At 48.8% G+C, this 21623-nt stretch overlaps 3 protein-coding genes across 3 annotated transcripts in view; all 3 read right to left on the reverse strand.

Moving 5' to 3' along the window:
* ZNF418 (zinc finger protein 418) overlaps positions 1 to 3659 on the reverse strand; it is a 7961-nt gene extending 4302 nt beyond the window's left edge. Inside the window, exons 1-2 of the mRNA XM_025366535.1 lie at positions 3627 to 3659; positions 174 to 300 (exon numbers count right to left, since the gene is read on the reverse strand). Of these exons, the coding sequence (XP_025222320.1) occupies positions 174 to 300; positions 3627 to 3659 (160 nt within the window). The remainder of the gene's footprint in view (positions 1 to 173; positions 301 to 3626) is intronic.
* A 6681-nt stretch (positions 3660 to 10340) lies between these two features.
* On the reverse strand, positions 10341 to 16729 carry ZNF256 (zinc finger protein 256). The gene is made up of 3 exons (XM_025366534.1): positions 16445 to 16729; positions 13433 to 13559; positions 10341 to 12159 (listed from the first exon to the last, which is right to left on the reverse strand). The coding sequence occupies exons 1-3, from the start codon at positions 16475 to 16477 to the stop codon at positions 10436 to 10438; spliced, it is 1884 nt and encodes a 627-aa protein (XP_025222319.1). The 5' UTR covers positions 16478 to 16729; the 3' UTR covers positions 10341 to 10435.
* The window catches only part of C19H19orf18 (chromosome 19 C19orf18 homolog), a 32284-nt gene continuing 27271 nt past the window's right edge, over positions 16611 to 21623 (reverse strand). Inside the window, exon 6 of the mRNA XM_025365910.1 lies at positions 16611 to 16813. Coding sequence (XP_025221695.1) covers positions 16611 to 16813 — 203 coding nt within the window. The remainder of the gene's footprint in view (positions 16814 to 21623) is intronic.

The following is a 21623-nucleotide window of genomic DNA, read 5'->3' on the forward strand; positions in this document are numbered from 1 at the left end:
GGGCGCCTGTAGTCCCAGCTACTCGGGAGGCTGAGGCAGGAGAATGGCCTGAACCCAGGAGGCGGAGCTTGCAGTGAGCTGAGATCCAGCCACTGCACTCCAGCCTGGGCGACAGAGCGAGACTCCGTCTCAAAAAAAAAAAAAAAAAATAGGGGAGGGTGTGAGGAACTTACCCAGGGAGGATATAAGTACCCAGTTCTCCAGCATCACATCATGGTAAAGGCATCTCTGAACCTCACTAAGGAGACTCCATTCTTCCTGGGAAAAGTTCACAGCCACGTCTTCAAATGCCACAGTGCCCTGCTATGATGGTAACAGATGAAACCACAAACAGTTCCTATGCTGAGGTACCACAATCCACCTCTCCCATATCCCCACCCCCTTGCCCCTCCTCCTCCCAAGATCCTCAGCACAGAGGCGAGACTAGTCCACTGGTGCCTTTGTCTCTTTGTGAGCCCACGGGTCACTCAGTATAGCCATCAGCAATTAAGAAGTAGGGGGAAAATAGGGATCTATGCTGCACTTTTTTTTTTTTGAGACAGAGTCTTGCTCTGTCACCCAGGCTGGAGTGCAGTGGCATGACCTCGGCTCACTGCAACCTCTGCCTCCTGGGTTCAAGCAATTCTCTGCCTCAGTCTCCCGAGTAGCTGGGATTACAGGCACCCACCACCACTTCTGGCTCATTTTTGTATTTTTAGTAGAGACAGGGTTTCACCATCTTGGCCAGGCTGGTCTTGAATTCCTGACCTCATGATCCACCGCCTCGGCCTCCCAAAGTGTTGGGATTACAGGCATGAGCCACTGCACCTGGCTATGCTGTGCTCTTAACATAAAAGGGTCCACCCCCTCCTGACAGCCAATGCCTCTGGTATATCCGAGCTCACATAAAGCCCAATGCAGTTGCCTGAGTCCATTAGACACACTCCCTCTCTAAATATACATCCTTCTTTTTTTTCTGAGACAGAGTCTCACTCTTGTTGCCCAAGCTGGAGTGCAGTGGTGGGATCTCAGCTCACTGCAACCTCCACCTCCCGGGTTCAAGCGATTCTCCTGCCTCAGCCTCCCAAGTAACTGGGATTACAGGCACCTGCCACCACACCTGGCTAATTTTTGTATTTTTAGTAGAAATAGGGTTTCACCATGTTGGCTAAGCTGATCTCAGGTGATCTACCCTCCTGATCTCAGGTGATCTACCCGCCTCGGCCTCCCAAAGTGCTGGTATTATAGGCATGAGCCACCACACCCAGCCTTACACATTATTCTTTAGACACAGGCACACGCCATGGCCACCCCAACGTGACATCCCCCAACCATCAGCCTCTTTTGAGCCTTAACACAAATTATAGTTTTGGTTTCTTTTAGTTAGGTTCTCCTTTGGTCGCCCAAGCTGGGGGGGGGTAGTGTGATCATGGCTCACGGAAACTTCAAACCCTTTTTTTCCCAGGCCTCAGCCTTCTGTGGAGATGGGATCTTAACATGTGCAACATCAACCACTTTCTTTTAAGAGATGGGGTCTTGCTAACTTGCCCAGGCTGATCTCAAACTCCTGGCATCAAGCAATTCTCCCACCTCAGCCTCCCAAAGTGCTGGGATTACAGCATGAGCCTTGAAGCCTGGTCAACAACTTAAAGTATTTTAATCCCCTTCTTTTCCTTCTACTGCTCTGAGTGGGATTCACCCCTTAGGGTTATAGTGTTGGGGAAACAACTGATACCTGAGAGTACAGATGCCATTAACAGCAATTTCAAAATCAAATAACTCACAGCCTGGCAGACAGGGCCACATGGGGGTGCACTGTGGACAACAGAGGGAAACCAGGGACTGTGTTATGCACACTTTGTAGGATGAAGAGGGTGTGACAGCCCCTGATTTCTCAAGAGGGTTCCACTGACTTGCTTAAATAATTCTGAGTAGAAATGGAATTGAAACCCAGAACAAAGTATAATAATCAGAAACTGCCTGATCCCTTAATGAAAAGTGTTGTTAGTCGGCCGGGCGCGGTGGCTCAAGCCTGTAATCCCAGCACTTTGGGAGGCCGAGACAGGCGGATCACAAGGTCAGGAGATCGAGACCACCCTGGCTAACATGGTGAAACCCCGTCTCTACTAAAAATACAAAAAACTAGCCGGGCGAGGTGGTGGGCGCCTGTAGTCCCAGCTACTCGGGAGGCTGAGGCGGGAGAATGGCGTAAACCCGGGAGGCGGAGCTTGCAGTGAGCTGAGATCCGGCCACTGCACTCCAGCCTGGGCGACAGAGCGAGACTCCGTCTCAAAAAAAAAAAAAAAAAAAAGTGTTGTTAGGCCAGGATGTATTATCCAATAGAACAGAGTGGGAAGGGGGTTTGCGCTCAGGCCATTTGAGGTCATACAGTATCACCATACATTAAGGTGGCCCATCACATTGGGCTTTCATTTTTGGCCTTATGCCACAATGTGGCTGACAGAATTCACAGTATGCTTGGCAAATTCAAATAGGATCCAATATTACCACAGAATTCTCATGGTTCCCAATAGCAATGCAGTTCCCAAGTCATTCTGTGAAAGCCTTCTTGCATGGCTCCACACCCCCACAGAACCAGGTGTGGCTTTAGATATCCATGACCCTATTCCAGGATATCACAAGCTAGAGAACATGTGAATGGAGAATAAAGCCAGTGAGGGAATGGAACACCCTCCAGTTCCCTCTGTAGGTTTTTTTTTTTTTTTTTGCCAGAGTTTCGTCTTGTTGCCCAGGCTGGAGTGCAATGGCTCACCGCAACCTCTGCCTCCCGAGTTCAAGCAATTCTCCTGCCTCTGCCTCCCAGTAGCTGGGATTACAGACATGCGCCACCACGCCCGGCTACTTTTGTATTTTTGTTAGAGACGGGGTTTCTCCATGTTGGTCAGGTTGGTCTCGAACTCCCGACCTCAGGTGATCCGCCCGCCTGGGCCTCCCAAAGTGCTGGGATTACAGGTGTGAGCCACCTCACCTGGCCCCCTCAGTGGGTTCTTTAAGTGCTTCTGCAGCCAGTAGTGTCTGAGGGGAAGGCAGACATTACAAAGGGGATCTGATAAGCTCAGGTCTCCTTGAACCTGTTCTTATCGCTGGAGCCAGGTGACCTCGGAGTGGTTGTCTGACCTGCGTGTCTCAGTGCAAAATATCATCTCTACCACCTACGTGATCTATCAACAAAGGAGTCAACCTCCCAGAACCCCAAGGTCCTCACTCCCTCTACTGTGTTCTTCCTTTGGCCTTTGGGAAACACTGAAAGCCTGGACTTGGATCGCATCCCTGCTTTCTTCGAAACTCTCCATGGCTTCTAGCGTCTTCACAGTGAATACACAGCCCCCAGCCCGCTCTTCCAAAAGAAGCTTCGCCTCACATATTGTTCCCTACGGGCGCCTGTGGACCTCCGGTTCCATCCACCCGGGTCCGTTCAACTCCAGGCCATTGCCCGCGCCGGTCCCTGTGCCTGTCGCTCTCCCCACCGCTTCCCATAGGTGTCACAAACAGGGACCTCTCCCGCGAACGCCTCAGTATCCCGACGCCGGGTCCGGGCTGCAGACCTGTGAACAGTCGCCGCTCCCTCGCTGCTTTAAGACTCGGGTTAGGATGAGGTGACCTGAGGGCAGGGAAGGCACAATTACCTGAGCCGGGAGCCTCCGTGCGGCCGCCGCCATCCGAGTACGTGGGGAAAGCACGGCCGGGAGAGGCGGGCGCCGTTACAGGGCCTACGATCCGCCTCTGTGCGGCGAGAAGGACTCTTCTCCAACTTCTGGGTTCAAACACCGCGGTTCGGACCCACAGCTCCAGCGCCTCTCACCTCACGAACCGCACACACACCCCCAACATTAACCAAAATGGCCGCTACCAGTGAACGCTGAGATCCCGCCACTACGTTACGTGCGCACCCAGAAACGCCTTTATTCTGAGCCCTTACTGGTTCTGTAGCGCTGTCATTCAATGTAGAGCTTTCTGGGTAATGTAGTTCCCCAGGTTCCAAGGTAGTAAAGCTGCCGCTTCCCAAAGGCGCTTGTGCAGAGAAGTCCCAGCTCCACCTCAGGGGGCTCATTAAAGCGCGCATCCTTTTACGGCAGAGGATGGTCTCGCCCCTCCTTAGAGGCTATATTGAGATTCCTGGGGAATCCCTGTTTGTAACTGACCACGCAAGTGTTTACAAAAATATTAATTCACATTTTTGGAAATTTAAGCTCCCAAGCGCTAAAAATATTGTGAATGCTCCCAAAGGCTATAAATCCAAATTCGTGTATCACTTTATACAATCGTTTAGACACAAAATGCCTGCACTGGAAGCAGAGACTGATAAACATTACTGTGTTTTAATTCACATGAATGCACTCTTGTTACCGGATGGAAAGTCTTGACTGTGAATTGTCCAGGTTGTTGGTGCATTGAACAAAGAAGTGAACAAAACGCACAAAAAAAGCAACGAAAGAAAGAACCAATGAAATCGATTTATTGAGGGGAAAGTACACTCCACAGAAGTGGAATGCAGGTGTGGAAACAGGCGACCAAGGGGCTCAAGAACCCCGATTACAATGTTTTTTTAGGGTTTTATTAGGTTGCTGCAAAAGTAATTGCGGTTTTTGCCATTAATAATAAGCTAGAATTTTATAATACCCCAAAGAGCTCTTTAAAGGCTTCCAAGCCTATGAAGGATTGGTGCACAACCAATCAGGCTGAAGTGGAGACTTCTGTCTTGTTATCACAGCAGTGAGGATGTGGCCTGCGTGCTGCCTCATCTTGCCTAGAACTAGCTGCACCTGCTGTTCTTTTGCTTATGCTTTCATCCTTGGTTCCCCTAATTCCCTATTCTCCCGCCTCACTCTGAGGCATTAGAGTTGGTTTTTCAGTCTGCCAGGAACAAAACAGAACTAATCCAGATAGGACCATGCCAAGGAAGATAGAGGAGAGGCTAAAGCAAGAGTACAAAGGTGAATCAGTCGTTCCCACGGAAAAACAACCCTCCCGCTTATGTAGTCAATTATTGTGTCCAATTCATTGAGCAAAACATTATTCATGTAATGTCCCTTCCTTGGTATTCTAACTTATATTTTCAACCCATTTTAGGAACTTGAAGTCAGTCTCAGGTAAAGAACAATGAGAGAAATCCCAGTTTAGTATTGGCAATGGCGGTGATGATCTCCACCTGGAGACATTGGGCGTCTGTTAAATTATCGAGCTTGTATCTTTCCTGGGAAGTGATTATCATTTGTTTCTCTTGTGACAGCGGGGAGTGTTCTGCATGAGGAACTAATATGACACCAGAAAGAGGTGAAATGCCAGTTACAGAAACTTATTACCAACGACTGTCTAATAAATGTGATGACAGAAATAGCCCTATTGAAATATTAGTGGACGGTGACAAAAATTTACACTTCACAAAAGTGTTTTCCTTTTTTTTTTTTTTTTTTTTTTTTGAGACAAAGTCTCGTTCTGTCCCAGGCTGGAGTGCGGTGGCGCCATGTCGGTTCACTGCAACCTCCACCTTCTGGGTTCAAGCGATTCTCCTGCCTCAGCTTCCAGAGTAGCTGGGATTACAGGCACAACGCCACTGTGCCCAGCTTATTTATTTATTTAATTTATTCATTCATTTATTTATGAGACAGAGTTTTGTTCTTGTTGCCCAGGCTGGAGTGCAGTGGCACAATCTTGGCTCACTACAGCCTCCACCTCCTGGGTTCAAGCGATTATCTTGCCTCAGCCTCCCGAGTAGCTGGGATAACAGACGCCTGCCACCACGCCCAGCTAATTTTTGTATTTTTAGTAGAGACAAGGTTTCACCATGTTGGCCAGGCTGGTCTCAAACTCCTGATCTCTGATCTCCCTGCCTCAGCCTCCCAAAGTGCTGACATTGCAGGTGTAAGTTACCACTCCCAGCTGACTTTACAGGGTTGTTTTTTTTTTTATGGAGTTTCTCTCGTTGCCCAGGCTGGAGCACAATGGCGCAGTTTCGGCTCACTGCAACCTGCTTCTCCTCCTGGGTCAAGCAATTCATTCTCCTGCCTCAGCCTCCCAAGTAGCTGGGATTACAGGTGCCTGCCACCACACCTGGCTAATTTTTGTATTTTTAGTAGAGACGAGGTTTCACCATTTTGGCCAGGCTAGTCACAAACTCCTCACCTCAGGTGATCCACCAGAGGCGGCATCCCAAAGTGCTGGGACTACAGGCGTGAGTCACCTCACCTGGCCCAGAAGTTTTAACAGTGATGTCTAAGAAGACATGGAATTAAGGTCAGCATGTGATTAAAAATGGTCTCCTTGTTGGTTTTGTCATTAAAATGAGATTCTTTTTCTTTATTAAAAACATTGAACAATACCAAGGTGGAGAAAAAGTGTGCCTGTTCACCCACCTACTTGGGAGGCTTAGAGGGAGAATCACTTTAGCACAGGAGTTTGAGGCCAGTCTGGACAGCAGAGCAAGACCCTGTCTCTAAATAAATAATTTAATGAATAAGTAAAAACAGAAGGTGAAATTTGCAGTATAGTATTATCCTCATAGAATTGTGTCTCCCTTTGCTCATTATTCAGTGTGTGTCAATTATATTATAGGTTTTTCATCTTATAGGAAAAAAAGTCATAGATTCTATACATATCTGTACTTTGCTTTTCTCACTTAGCAATATGGTTTGAACAATGAAAAGCTTTTCTTTTTTTTTTTTTTTTTTTAGGCGGAGTCTCGCTCTGTCGCCCAGGCTGGAGTGCAGTGGCGCGATCTCGGCTCACTGCAAGCTCCGCCTCCCGGGCTTACGCCATTCTCCTGCCTCAGCCTCCCGAGTAGCTGGGACCACAGGCGCCCGCCACCTCGCCCGGCTAGTTTTTTGTAATTTTTAGTAGAGACGGGGTTTCACCATGTTAGCCAGGATGGTCTCGATCTCCCGACCTCGTGATCCGCCCGTCTCGGCCTCCCAAAGTGCTGGGATTACAGGCTTGAGCCACCGCGCCCGGCCCTATGAAAAGCTTTTCACTTCACATTTGAAATCTGCTTATCGCCACATTCTTTTTTTTTTTTTTTTTTCCTTTTTTGAGACAGCGTCTCACTCTGTTGCTGAGGCTGAAGTGCAGTGGCACGATTAAGGCTCACTGCAGTCTCAACCTCTCAGACTCAAGTGATCCTCCCATCTCAGCCTTCAGGAGTAATTGGGACTATAGGCGTGCACCACTACACCCGGCTAATTTTTGTATTTTCTGTAGAGATGCGGTTTTGCCATGTTGCCCAGGCTGGTATCAAACTCCTGAGTTCAAGCAATCCTCCCACCTCGGCCTCCCTAAATGCTGGCATTATAGGATTCAGCCACTACACCTGGCCTATTCATCTTTTTGTGATGTAGAACCCACTCAGTGACAGTGTAAGGAAAATGTCAGGAATCAAAAAGGAGGCCAGATGCAGTGGCCATGCTTATAATCCCAGCACTTTGGGAGCCCAAGGTGGTCACATCACTTGAGGTCAGGAGTTTGAGACCAGCCTAACCAACATGGCAAAAACCCGTCTCTACTACAAATACAAAAATTAGCTGGGTGTGGTGGTGCACACCTGTAATCTGAGCTACTCAGGAGGCTGAGGCAGGAGAATTGCTTGAACCGGGGAGGCAGAAGTTGCAGTGAGCCGAAATCGTGCCACTGCACTCCGGCATGGACAACAGAGCAACTCCATCTCAAAATAAATAAATAAATAAATAAATAAATAAATAAAGCCAGAATACAATACACAAACAACTGAAATATTTCAACAGCAAAGAAACCCTCAAACAATCCAATTTAAAAATGTCAAACGACTTGAATAAGCATTTTTCAAAAGACAACATACAAATGGTCAACAAATATATTAAAACACACTCATCACTATCTGGGAAATGCAAATCAAAACCGCAATGAGGTATCACTTCTTCCCGTTTAGGATAATTATCATCAAAAAGACAAAAACAGATGCTGGCAAGGATGCAGAGAAAAGGGAACTCATGGTTGGGCGCGGTGGCTCACACTTGTAATCCCAGCACTTTGGAAGGCTGAGCTGGGTGGATCACGAGGTCAGGAGTTTGAGACCAACGTGGTGAAACCCTGTCTCTACTAAAAATGCAAAAATTAGCCAGGCGAGGTGGTGTGCGCCTATAATCCCAGCTACTCAGGAGACTGAGGTAGGAGAATTGCTTGAACCCAGGAGGTGGAGGTTGTAGTGAGCCAAGATCACGTCACTGCACTCCAGTGTGGGCAACAGAGCAAGACCCCGTCTCTAGGAAAAAAAAAAAAAAAAAAAGGCTGGGCGTGGTGGCTCATGCCTGTAATCCCAGCACTTTGGGAAACTGAGGCAGGCGGATCACCTGAGGTCAGGAGTTTGAGAGCAGCCTGACCAACATGGAGAAACCCCATCTCTACTAAAAATACAAAATTAGTCGAGTGTAGTGGCGCAGGCCTGTAATCCCAGCTACTCAGGAGGCTGAGGCAAGAGAATTGCTTGAACCTGGGAGGCGGAGGTTGCAGTGAGCCGAGATCACGTCACTGCACTCCAGTGTGGGCAACAGAGCAAGACCCCGTCTCTAGAAAAAAAAAAAAAAAAAGGCTGGGCGTGGTGGCTCATGCCTGTAATCCCAGCACTTTGGGAGACTGAGGCAGGCGGATCACGAGGTCAGGAGTTCAAGACCAGCCTGACCAACATGGTGAAACCCTGTCTCTTCTAAAAATACAAAAATTAGCTGGGCGTGGTGGCACACGGCTGTAATCCCAGTTACTCAGGAGGCTGAGGCAGGAGAATCGCTTGAACCCGGGAGGCAGAGGTTGCAGTGAGCCGAGATCACGCCACTGCACTCCAGCCTGGACAACAGAGTGAGACTCCATCTCAAAAAACAAAAGAACACACAAAAAAACTACAAATACAACTATCATATCATCCAGCAATCCCCCTACTGGGACTTTATCCAAAGGAAAGAAAATCATCACATTGGAGATACATCGACCCCCCGTTTACTGCAGCACTATTCACAATAGCCAAAATATGGAATCAACCTAGATGTCCAACAACAGATAAATGGATAAAGAAAATGTGGTTTATACACACAAAGGAATACTATTCAAAGAGCAGAATGAAATCCTGTCACCTGAGGCAACATGGATGGAAATGGAGGACACTGTTTAAGAGAAATAAGCCAGGAGCATAAACATGCACATTCCCACTCGTATGAGGAAGCTTTTTTTTTTTTTTTTTTTTTTTTTGAGACGGAGTCTTGCTCTGTCGCCCAGGCTGGAGTGCTGTGGCCGGATCTCAGCTCACTGCAAGCTCCGCCTCCCGGGTTCCCGCCATTCTCCTGCCTCAGCCTCCCGAGTAGCTGGGACTACAGGCGCCCGCCACCTCGCCCGGCTAGTTTTTTGTATTTTTTAGTAGAGACGGGGTTTCACCGTGTTAGCCAGGATGGTCTCGATCTCCTGACCTCGTGATCCGCCTGTCTCGGCCTCCCAAAGTGCTGGGATTACAGGCTTGAGCCACCGCGCCCGGCGAGGAAGCTTTAAAAAAAAAAGAAAAAGCCACGTGCGGTGGCTCACGCCTGTAATCCCAGCACTTTGGGAGGTCGAGGCAGGTGGATCACCTGAGGTCGGGAGTTCAAGACCAGCCTGACCAACATGGAGAAACCATGTCTTTACTAAAATTATAAAATTAGCCAGGGTGGTGGCACATGCCTGTAATCCCAGCTACTCGGGAGGCTGAGGCAGGAGAATCGTTTGAACCCGGGAGGCAGAAATTGCGGTGAGCCAAGATTGTGCCATTGCACTCCAGCCTGGGCAAAAAGGGCAAAAGTCCGTCTCATAAAAAAAAAAAAAAAAAAAGCCTGGGAGACAGGGGAAGACTGTCCCCCACCCCCACAAAACAAAAGTTGATCTCTTAGAAGTAAAAAGTAGAACAGAAGATACTAAAGGCTGGGAAGGGTAGTGGGTAGGCAGGAGTAGACAAAGATTGGTTAAAGTCTACAAAATTACAACTAGACAAGAGGAGTAAGTTCTAGTGTTCTATACCACTACAGGAGAACTAAAGTTAATAATATATAATTTCAGGTTGTTAGGAGAATGGCAATTGAGACTGAATGTTCCCAATATAAAGGAAAGACGAATGTTTGAGATGATGGATATGCTAATTACTCTGATCACTCTAAATTATAGGTATCAAAAAACATCACTAGGTACTCCAGGAACATGGACAATTATAATTTGTCCATTTAAAAACAAAGACTTTTTTTTAAAAAGAACCATTTGGTTTTATGTGTGGACATAAGAGAGACAGAGTAGTATGTACACATATAAATTTATTTGTATAAAACAAAATTCAGATAACATATACTAGATATAAAGCATGGTTATTGAAAATACATATTTATTTATTTATTTACATCTATGAATTCTGCAGGGACACTTCTCAGTCCACAACAGCCCTATGTGTGTTACCTAACCTTTATCCCTTGTGAACATGCTGATGTTTTAGGAGGTTGGAGTTGAAGGTAAAAGATTTTCCACAGTCACTACACTCATAAGGCCTTTCCCCACTGTGAACTCGCTGGTGATTACTGAGGTTAGAGCTCTGGCTAAAGGATTTTCCACATTCACTGCATTCATAAGGCCTTTCTCCAGTGTGAACTCTTTGGTGTTTAACGAGGCTAGAGCGGTTACTAAAGGATTTCCAACACTCACTGCACTTATAAGGCCTTTCTCCGGTGTGACTTCTCCTATGTCTAATGAGACTGGAGCTCTGGCTAAAAAATTTCCCACATTCACTGCACTCATAAGGCCTTTCTCCAGTGTGAACTCTCTGGTGTTGAAGGAGTGTAGAGCTATGGGTAAATGATTTCCCACATTCCCCACATTCATAAGGCCTTGCACCAGTATGAACTTTCCAGTGTGCAATGAGGTAGGATTTACAGGTAAAGGATTTTCCACATTCACTACACTCATATGGCCTTTCTCCTGTGTGAACTCTCTCATGTACAATGAGGTCAAATTTCCTGCTAAATAATTTTCCACATTCATGACATTCATGAGATCTTACTCCAGTATGAACTTTCTGGTGTTGGAAGAAACGAGATCTATAAGTAAACAACTTCCCACATTCACTACACTCATAAGGCCCTTGTCCAATGTGAAGTCTCCGGTGTTTAATGAGGTGACAGCTCTGGCTAAAGGATTTCCCACATTCACTGCACATATAAGGCTTTGTACCAGTGTGAACTCTCTGGTGTGTAATAAGGCTAGAACTATGGATAAAGGATTTCCCACATTCACTGCACTCATAAGGCCTCATTCCAGTATGAATTCTCTGGTGTGTAATGAGGCTGGAGCTATGGCTAAAGGATTTCCCACATTCACTGCACTTGTAAGGCCTTTCTCCAGTATGAACTCTCTGATGTATAAGAAGGTCATACTTCCTGTTAAATAATTTTCCACATTCATCACATTGATGAGGTCTTACTCCAGTGTGAACTCTTCGGTGCGTAATAAGGCTCGAGCTTTGCCTATAGGATTTCCCACATTCCCCACATGTATAAGGCTTTTCTGAAGTGTGAACTCTCAAATGATCACTGAGGCTACAGCTTGTGCTAAAAGATTTCCCACATTCACTGCACATGTAAGATCTTTCCCTAATGAGATCTCCCTGGTGCTGAACACGTACATGTTTGTAGCTGAAAGCTTTCACACATTCTCCCCAGTTGTAATGATTTTTTACACTGTGAAAGGCCACTGCACTCTTGGTTCTGTTTGACTTCTTTCTGGTGTGAGTAGCCTGTTGCTGAAGAAATCTTGATCTCGCCAGGAAATCCTTCCCAACCTCCTTGCAAGTAAAGGGCTTCCCAGATACTTCAAATGTGCAGCTGTTGAAAAACATGTCTCTGCCCCCATTGCTTCTGAAGTGCTTCTGTCCAACATGCTGCTTCTGGTGCTGATGAAGGTATGCAGTAAATTGTAACTGTTTCCTACAGGCCCCATCTGTATACAGTTTCTGACCATGGTGTGTTCCCTGGTGCTCAAGCAAGTGCAAAATCTCTCTCAAGACTGGGCCACATATCTCACAGGGGTTGGTCTTCTGGGGAGAAGGAAGGGCCTTAGGAAGCCTAACCTGTGACACCCGCTGTGAAGAAGTGCTCTGCTGATAAGGTGCCTCCTCATCCCCTGCTCCACAACCACCTGAAAGAAAGAAAATGATGGTGAAGAGCATGTTGACTTTAGTGGCATGGGGGTAGCCCACAGACAAAGGTGCATCCAACAAACCCAGGAACTGAGTCCATGGGGTTGTTTCCAGGACCAAGGTGTTGGGTTCAAGTTGAAGATGGGGCTGCCTAGCAGAACTGGGCCTCTAAAGATCACGGAACTGGGGAGGGCTCCTGAGTTAAAAAACACAGCCATGGGATGAGAAACATGGAGAAGCAGCAGGATACACAACTTATTCCTCTAGAGCAATTTTCAGTGAGATCTGTTCTCCTGCTAACATGTGCATTGTGTACAGGTATGTGTCCAGGTCCAAGAAAATGTGACAATAAAATAGCGGCTGACATACGTGGACATTGGACACCTCATAACATACTATGTAGGGGCCAACACTGAAGAGCACTGCAGATAAGGCAGTGAGAAAAATGGGTGAGACATGGAGTCCAGAGATGTGGGGATTAACCCCAGGCTGCAAGTAAGAGACACAGAAACCAGGTATAGAGCTGACAAGCAGGCTAAGTGTCCAGAATGGGAAAGAAAAGGCAGTAATGAGGTTTGGCCCCAAATGTCATTAGCACCAAAATATTAGTCAAACAGGGTATGTTTCTGGTATGATTTGGACATAACCCTGACAGAATGTCCTCCTTTAGGCGGTCCCTAGGGCCAGGATCCCTCTGAGTCCACCTTGCTGTGGGGAATCACAGCCATCCTCAGAACCATAGGGCCTGTCCACCTGACCCCTACAATCAAGAACATGGAACTTGGAATATGCAAGTACCCAAGACCAGCCCAGAATGACTCTGCATATGATAGCCCACAGGAAAAGAAAACAATACAAGGAGAAATTCAGAGGAGGATTTTGCAAGAGCCACTCATAGCCCACATAACTGCTGGCAGAGGCAGGCGTGAGGAAGTGTACCCTAGAGGAAGGAAGTAGAACCTGGGTCTCCAGGGCCTCCAGGAGCCTCAGATCTGGACAATGCCACCTCGTCAGGGAGACGCAAACAAAGTGAGATCCATGAGGCTGACTATAAGAAGCCTGACTCTGAATCTTTCCACATGAAAGGGAAGCAGGTGTTGCCCGCTCACAGAGAAAAGTAGGCAACATGCAACCTCAGCCCTACCAACTGCAGCACCTACCCAGGAACAGGAAGCTGTGTCAAGGGTCCTCTTGTGAAAACATATCTGTCCCTGGGGAAAGGGTAAGAGCAAAGACTAGCTCGGGGCACAGAGGTGGGTGTGAGGACCTTACCCAGGGAGGTTGTAAGTGTCAAGTTCTCCAGCATCACATCATGGTACAGGCATTTCTGAGCCTCATCAAGAAGACCCCATTCCTTCCAGGAGAAGTACACAGCCACGTCCTCAAACGTCACAATGCCCTGCCAGGATGGGGACAGATGAAACCACAAACGGTTCCTCCTCTCAGGATCCATAATCCTTCCCCTCACACATTTACCCCATCCTCTTTCCAAGCTCCCCAACTCAGAGGAGAAAGCAGTCAACTGGTGCTGTCGTCTCCTAATGGGGCTCTTGGTCACCGGTTGCAGCCATCAGTAACAAGAGGCAGGTGAACAAATACATGTATCTAAGCTGTGGGGGTGGCGTAAGGGCAACCACTCCTTCCTGACAAGCATTCCTCTAGTATCACCAAGGTCACGTAAGTCTCAACGGGGGCACTGGGGCCATCAGGTACACTCCCTCTCCAAGTGCATATCATTCATTATACTGCATATACCTCAGGTCTCCACATCCCACTGCCATATGACCATGACCACCACTACGTTCCATACCACAGGCAAATCCTGGCCTCCCCACATGCTACCTGGGTGAAAGAGTGGATAACCTGGGCTGGGCACAGTGGCTCATGCCTGTAATCCCAGCACTTTGGGAGGCTGAGGTGGGCAGATCACGAAGTCAGGAGATCGAGACCACCCTGGCTAACGTGGTAAAACCCCATCTCTACTAAAAATACAAAAAATTAGCCAGGCGTGGTGGCACGGGGCTGTAGTACCAGTTACTCGGGAGGCGAGGCAGGAGAATCACTAGAACCCAGGAGGTGGAGAGGTGGAGGTTGCAGTGAGCCAAGATCATGCCACTGCACTCCAGCATGGGTGACGGAGCAAGACTGAGTCACCCCACAAAAAAAAGAGAGTGGATAACCAATAGCCAAATACAGACACGTGACACTAGACAAATGAGATCAACAGTTTATTTATTTATTTATTTACTTTTGAGACGGAGTCTCACTCTGTCGCCCAGGCTGGAGTGCAGTGGTGAGATCTCAGCTCACTGCAATCTCTGCCTCCCTGGTTCACGCCATGGCCCTATTCAACTTCTGTGCTGCACTTACCATCCCCTTGGCAGTCACTATACACCTAAAGCTCATTTAAATCCCTGCCTCACTAGTCGCTCATCTCACACACAATGACTCTCACAAATGACCACATGACATTAATTTAATATTCAAGCCTGAATGAAACACCCAGGCCCCATCAAGTTATCACAAAATCCTGGATACCTACAAAGTGGTGAATAAGCACAAGTTCTGTCCTGAGTGGCCTATGCATTTGCATCTGTCTCATGTCCATTCTTCTCCTGGGAGCCCTGGCCCCTGCCAAACTACACTGTCTTTTTCATACCCTGCCTTCATGACCACTTACTCCATCATCCTCCTCCCCATCTTGGCCCACTAACAGCTTTACAACCAAAATCTAGAGCTTGCCCCGCCTGTGACCCACAGCTCACTCACCTCGGTGCACACAACAGCCACATCTTGAATATCTGCACCCTGAACTACTGGGTTTTTTTTGGTTTTGTTTTGTTTTTGAGACGGAGTCCCGCTCTGTCGCCCAGGCTGGAGTGCAATGGCGCGATTTCGGCTCACTGCAAGCTCCGCCTCCCGGGTTCACGCCATTCTCCTGCCTCAGCCTCCCTAGTAGGTGGGACTACAGGCGCCCGCCACCACGCCTGGTTAATTTTTCTATTTTTAGTAGAGATGGTGTTTCACCGTGTTAGCCAGGATGGTCTCGATCTTCTGATCCACTTGCCTCAGGCTCCCAAAGTGCTGGGATTACAAGCGTGAGCCATCGCGCCTGGTCACTACTCCCTAGATTTCAAGACCTGCGTGTTCACCTGCCCACTTAACGCCTGCATTTAGTAGGCTCTGAAAGATGTGACTCTTAGCATGACCCAAATAAACCTGATATCCCTAATGAATATTGCTCCTATTGCCAATTTGTTCATCTTAGTTGATTAAACTTCTTTCCCTACAGCTACTAATACCAAAAACCCGGGGGTCTTCTCTGAATCCTCGGTTTCACTCCCTCACCACCTACATTATGTAATTTAGTTCTCCCTTTTGAAACCGCGCATCCAGAATCTAACCACATCTCCTAAACCACGATCCTGGGCCAGTAACCCTCACTTGGACTAGTCTACCCTGATTTTTCTTCCTCCTCCCTCAACCCCACAGTTTGTGCCCCACTGTGCACACAGATGAAGCCTGTGAAGACCTTGGTAAATTACTTTTTGATTCAAACTTGCTATTACCTCCTGAAAACACACTCAACTTCTCAGGCAGCCACTGCCGTCCAGACGCCTATCCTCCTGTTCTTTGCTTCCCATCAGAAAGCAAGGAGACTTGTGGCTTCATAAATGCTTCCAGCTCCGTACTGCACCTAAGCATTTGCACATCTTGTACCTTTCTGGAAAAACCTTCCACACCTGTTCATATTGGCTGCCAGAAATTGGAACAACTCACAGACTAACATGGACATAGAACCCTGGGCTTGGGGTTCACCCAATGTCTTCAGAACTAAGGACTGGGGGAATGGCACTCCGCAACCCAGAGAACCTGTGGATGGGAGTTAAAGCTAGTGAGAGACTGGAAAACCCTCCCCTTCCTGGCGTAGGTTTCATAACCCCCTCTACAGCCAAGGGGTGGAAAGAGCCAGGCCTCAAAGAAGGGCATCCATAGCGATATTAAATGGGCTCAGGCCTCCCTGACGCCCCATGCCTGGCCTCGGAGCCGGGTGCCCTCGCACTGGCTGTGTCACCTCTGTGCCCCAGGGCTCGGTGGCGCCTCTCATCAGGGACCCCTTGCAGTCGCGCCCTCCCTTTCCTAGCACACCAGGTGTTGGAAACGGGCGCCCCTCCGGCGAGCCCCCATGTCCTGTCCTGGGCTGCAAGGCCGCGACCAGGCGCCCTCGGGGTGCTACGACTCGCGTGGGGAGGGCGGGGAAGGTCCGGAGGATGCGGCACATACCTGGGCCGGGGCCGTCAGCTCAGCCGCCGCCATCGGACTCTGTGGGCGGAGCGGGACAAGAGAGGAAGTCCTTATTCCGGGCCGGGCCGGGGTACCCCGGGCGCCGCCGAACCTCAGCTTCGCCTCTGTGCAGCGAGGAAGACTCCTTTTGCGCCTTCTCAGTCAGTCACGGATGATGCTGACTCATCGCTCCGCTGCTTTCTACCAAGGAAAGAGTCCGGACAAATGCCAAAGCGACCGCCACGAAGAGGACGACGGAAGTCCCGCCGCGACCGTGCGCGCGCTTACGGAAGCGCCACCTTTCGGAGGCCTCATTGGCTGAAGGTCGCCGTCGCCCAACGCAGGCCATTCTGGGTAACGTTGTAGGCACTGCGGGAGAGTGAGGGTCGCCTCCACCTCCTTCCGGAAGTAAAGGCCAAACCTCTGTAGGGGGCGCTGGGAAATGGACACTCCAGATGGGGCGGAGGCGGGGCTTCGCTCTTTCTTAAAGGAGACGTATCAAGGTTTCTACCGATTGCTGTCTGAGAGTGTTTATTTGTTTGAAGACGTGTCATTTCATGTGTTCCCAGAGGCACATATCCAAATGCACATATTATTACATACAGTCAATCAGTCACAAAATATATCCACTGGAAGAGAAAGCAAATAAAAATGACTATGTTGCGGCCGGGCGCGGTGGCTCAGGCCTGTAATCCCAGCACTTTGGGAGGCCGAGGCGGGCGGATCACGAGGTCAGGAGATCGAGACCATCCTGGCTAACACAGCGAAACGCCGTCTCTAAAATACAAAAAAAAAAAAAAAAATTAGCTGGGTGTGGTGGCGGGCGCCTGTAGTCCCAGCTACTCCAGAGGCTGAGGCAGGAGAATGGTGTGAACCTGGGAAGGGGAACTTGCAGTAAGCTGAGATCCCGCCACCGCACTCCAGCCTGGGGGACAGAGCGAGACTCTGTCTCAAAAAAGAAGAAAAAAAAAAGAAGATAATGTTGTAATTCAAACGCATGCACTCAAGCCCTGGAGTCAGTTTTCTCAGTCTCTATATGTTTGATTAGGGACAAGAAAAAAAAAAACACTCCACACAGGTTCATGACAAAGAGGGTGAAGGTGGGATACGGAAGCACCCTGTAGCAGCAGGACATAAGTAGATCCCTGTCTCCGGGCCCCACAGAAAATAACTCTCATGCGTATATAGTTAAACATTGTGTCCAATTTACTAAGCAACACTTGTATGCATCGAATCTCACTTTCTCTATGTCTTTTTATTCACTTCCCTTTAATAATTTGACATCAAGCTCAGAAAGAGAACAACAAGGGCCGGGCGCGGTGGCTCAAGCCTGTAATCCCAGCACTTTGGGAGGCCGAGACGGGCGGATCACGAGGTCAGGAGATCGAGATCATCCTGGCTAACATGGCGAAACCCCGTCTCTACTAAAAAATACAAAAAACTAGCCGGGCGAGGTGGCGGGCGCCTGTAGCCCCAGTTACTCGGGAGGCTGAGGCAGGAGAATGGCGTGAACTCGGGAGGCGGAGCTTGCAGTGAGCTGAGATCTGGCCACTGAACTCCAGCCTGGGCGACAGAGCGAGACTCCATCTCAAAAAAAAAAAAAAAGAAAGAAAGAGAACAACAAAAGGAATGCTATTTTGAAAAGGCACATGGCTAGCCAGAGCATTCACAGGTGGAACAAAGGGTGCTCTGAATCTCAAATGTAGGGAGCATCTTAAATTCAACATCTCTTCTCATCGCTGAAATGATTATCTTTGCCCCCTTTAGTTTCGCTCTTGTTGCCCAGACTGGAGTGCAATGGTGCGATCTTGGCTTACCGCAACCTGTCTCCCGCGTTCAAGCGATTCTCCTGCCTCAGCTTTCCAAGAAGTTGGGATTACAGGCGCCCGCCACCATGCCCGGCTAATTTTTTTTTTTTTGTATTTGTATTTTTAGTAGAGACGGAGTTTCACCATATTGGCCAGGCTGGTCTCGAACTCCTGACCTCAGGTGATCTACCCACCTCGGCCTCCCAAAGTGCTGGGATTACAGGCGTGAGTCACTGCGCCCGGCACTTTGCCCCCATTATTATAGGGCTGTTATGCTTAAAAAATTGATATGATCTCAGGAAAAGAATTGTAAAATACAAATTACAGAAAGCTACTAATAATGGGTGTCGATTCGCCAGCCAGAAACCTCTGTGGTCGCGCCTCTGCTTGAGTTTTGCTCACACCCGCTGGGCTCGTTCCACCCACTCGGCCCAGTAGGCTGCACCTGGATCCCACAGCTACCAAGGGTGAGCCAGGCGCGGAGCCGCAAGGGGTGTGTGAACGAGCAAGTGAAGGGTTCGGCCACTGCACACAGCCAGGCACGCTAGGTGCTGCGGTGGGGCGGGCAGCTCCAGGCGCTGGCACAGGCGCCGGCTCCTTGCAAGGCTGCTGCTGGACCAGACATACTGCAGGCGGCTTCTGCTGCAGGCACCAGCATCTAGACGAGAGAAAAGTGGTGGCGCTGGAAAGCTCGGAGACACCATGAACAGCAGAGCCCCAAAGAGGGTGTTGCAGCGTGTCACAGCCCTGGCTCCGGAGTCTCGAGTCTGGGCTCCCGGAAGAGCCACAGCTCTTCTCTCCTTCCCGTCGCCTGCGGCCTGGCAAGCGGGGAGGTGTGTTTTGGGAGGGGTGTGTTTTCTGCTTGTTTGTGATATATCTCTTTCAGTCCCGCCGCCCTGCTCTGGCCGGCTGCTGCTTCCCGTCGTCCGGGGCAGCCACCCAGTGCTGGCTGAGGGCAGGAGGGCTACAGTGTTACAGCTCTGGCTCGGGGAATCCCAAAGTCTGGGCCCCCAGAAGAGTCTTCATTTTTCACTCATGCAGCCCAGGAACATGGCTACTCAGCCAGGAATGTGTTACAGCCCCTTTCTCTCCTGCTGTTCGTTGGGTCCTAAGTTCTCGTCCCCCAAGTTCTTATCCCACGTCCAGAAAGAATGAGGTTATGCAGACAACTGGATGGTGAGCAAGGCAGAGAAGGGCTTTACTGGACGACCCAACAGCCCTCAGTGGAGAGGAAACCTGAGTAGCTTGCACCTAAAAAGTCTCCAGTGTCTGAGTCTGGCTGAGTCTAGGGTTTTTTATGGGCTCAGAATGGAGACAGTGTGTGCTGATTGGTCCATGGGTGGGAGGAAGTGCATGCTGATTGGCCCACAGTCAGCCATGGGCAGGCCTGGGAAAAGCACCATCCCATTGGCTGAAAGGCATCAAGGAGCTTCCCTCTCTGGATCGCAGATTCCACCTGGAACTGGCAGCGTGGCTTCCAGGCTTCAGACCATCCGTGGCTTGAAGGTGGGGTTTCACAGAAAACCCACCCCTTCCCACCTAGAACCTGTCTGCTTCTCATGGCCATCAACATGCTGTCCATGACGCCCAGGCTGTCCACGCTGAAGGTCGCCTGCAGGCCCGCCCCGAGCCACCCTCAGTGCCCCTGGCCTCCTTCCCCTGTCCTTGGTGCACAAAGTGTCAGCCTCAGAAGCAGTTTCTGGAGCAGGTCGAAGTGGTGGGGGGCTGGCATGTCATCACTGCCCCAAGTGCACACACATTTGGCCGGGTCGTGATAGCTCCCAGGCTTGGCTATCTTGACACGTCCACAGTTTTGCTCTGCCATGGAGCAGGTGCTCAGAGTGGGGAGAGGCCAGGGAGTAGGAGCGGGCACTTTTGGGCCTGTAGAGAAAGGGTGCGTCCCAGGTCCCCAAGAGTACAGGGACGCCCTGTCTGGAGCCGCGACTAGGTGGCTGCAGCTGCGCCTGGAAGCACAGGGCTCCCGTCCTGACAACTCAGTATGGCTCGGGGCTGGGATCCCACTGGGATCACCTGTTTCCAGCCCCCATGGGCTCCACGGACCATGCAGCCCTGGCTGTGCCTCCCCATTTGCAGCGGGCATCATCACAGCGGCCCCTCCAGATCAGCCACTGCTGCCATTATAATGACTATGTGGTCATTCAAAAATGGTGGCAGAATCGTGTTTGGGAAGTATCAGCTGGTGAAAACAGTGAAGGTCTCACAGAACTCTTTTGTTTTATTTTGGTTTGGTTTGTTATTGTTTTTTTGTTTTTTTGTTTTTTTGGTTTTTTTTTTGAGACGGAGTTTTGCCCAAAACAGAGTTTTTGAGTCCAAGGATGTGAACTTGGACTGGGAGGTGTGCAGGAGGGGTGCTGAGTACTAGGTCTGCATGTCTTGTTCTGGTGGCTGTCTCAAGCCATGGTCCACCTGGAGTGTGGGCTAGCTGCATTTCAATAATGGCCCGGTGGTTGACTAACTGCCTTGAAGTAATCTCTGAAATTTCACAGATAAGTCCATATGCCTACCAAGTCTGTCTCAAGATTATCCCCAGGAACTTCTGAGTAAGCACATAATTAGATACTAGCATACAATTGGACAAATGTGCATGGTCTAAGGGAGTGTATGGTGAGAAGTGGTGGACATGGTGTTTCAAAGAAAGTACATTTCAAGGCTGTATTTTAAGACTAACAAGAAGAAAAGATTCTGTGGTAAGGTTCAAGGTTATATCGCAAGACTAGGGAAAAATGAGAAAAAGGAAAAAAACTTTTAAAGTGCATTTTCAGGCTAGACTGTTCAGTTACAAAACTAGTTTTAGAGTTGCAGTGTGTCCTTTCAGTAGCCATGAAATAAAACTTGTTTCAGGTTACAGCAGGGAGTTTCAGCAGCCAGGCTTCCAGAAAATTACATTCTTGGATCAGTGTTACATGCCCTGAATGCTTTTCTTCCCACAGCTGTTTCAACTCTGTTTTAGGTGGGTATGACAAGAAGGACCCAATTCATATGATGAACTTTCGCACAATTAACAGAGATCCCTTCTAAATCTGCTAAATCTGCAGGATTTTTGAGCTACAACTGGGGGAAAAAACCCACCAAATCTCAAATCAACACGTTTGTTTTCCTAATACAAAATAAAATGTTGTTTTCTATTATGTATGTACTATCATAAAGTAGGATGTGAAAAATCTTTGTCAGAGACATGGAGGACATTTCCATGTGTATTAAAAAGCAAAGAAGCCATTCTGAAAAGGCTACACAGTGTGATTCCAGCTCTATGACTTTCTTTTCTTTTCTTTTTCTTTTTTTTTTTTTTTTGACAAGGTGTCTCTCTGTCACCCAGGCTGGAGTGCAGTGGTGCAGTCACGGCTCAGTAC

The sequence above is a fragment of the Theropithecus gelada genome, chromosome 19, assembly GCF_003255815.1.
Source record: "Theropithecus gelada isolate Dixy chromosome 19, Tgel_1.0, whole genome shotgun sequence".
Lineage (NCBI taxonomy): Eukaryota > Metazoa > Chordata > Mammalia > Primates > Cercopithecidae > Theropithecus > Theropithecus gelada.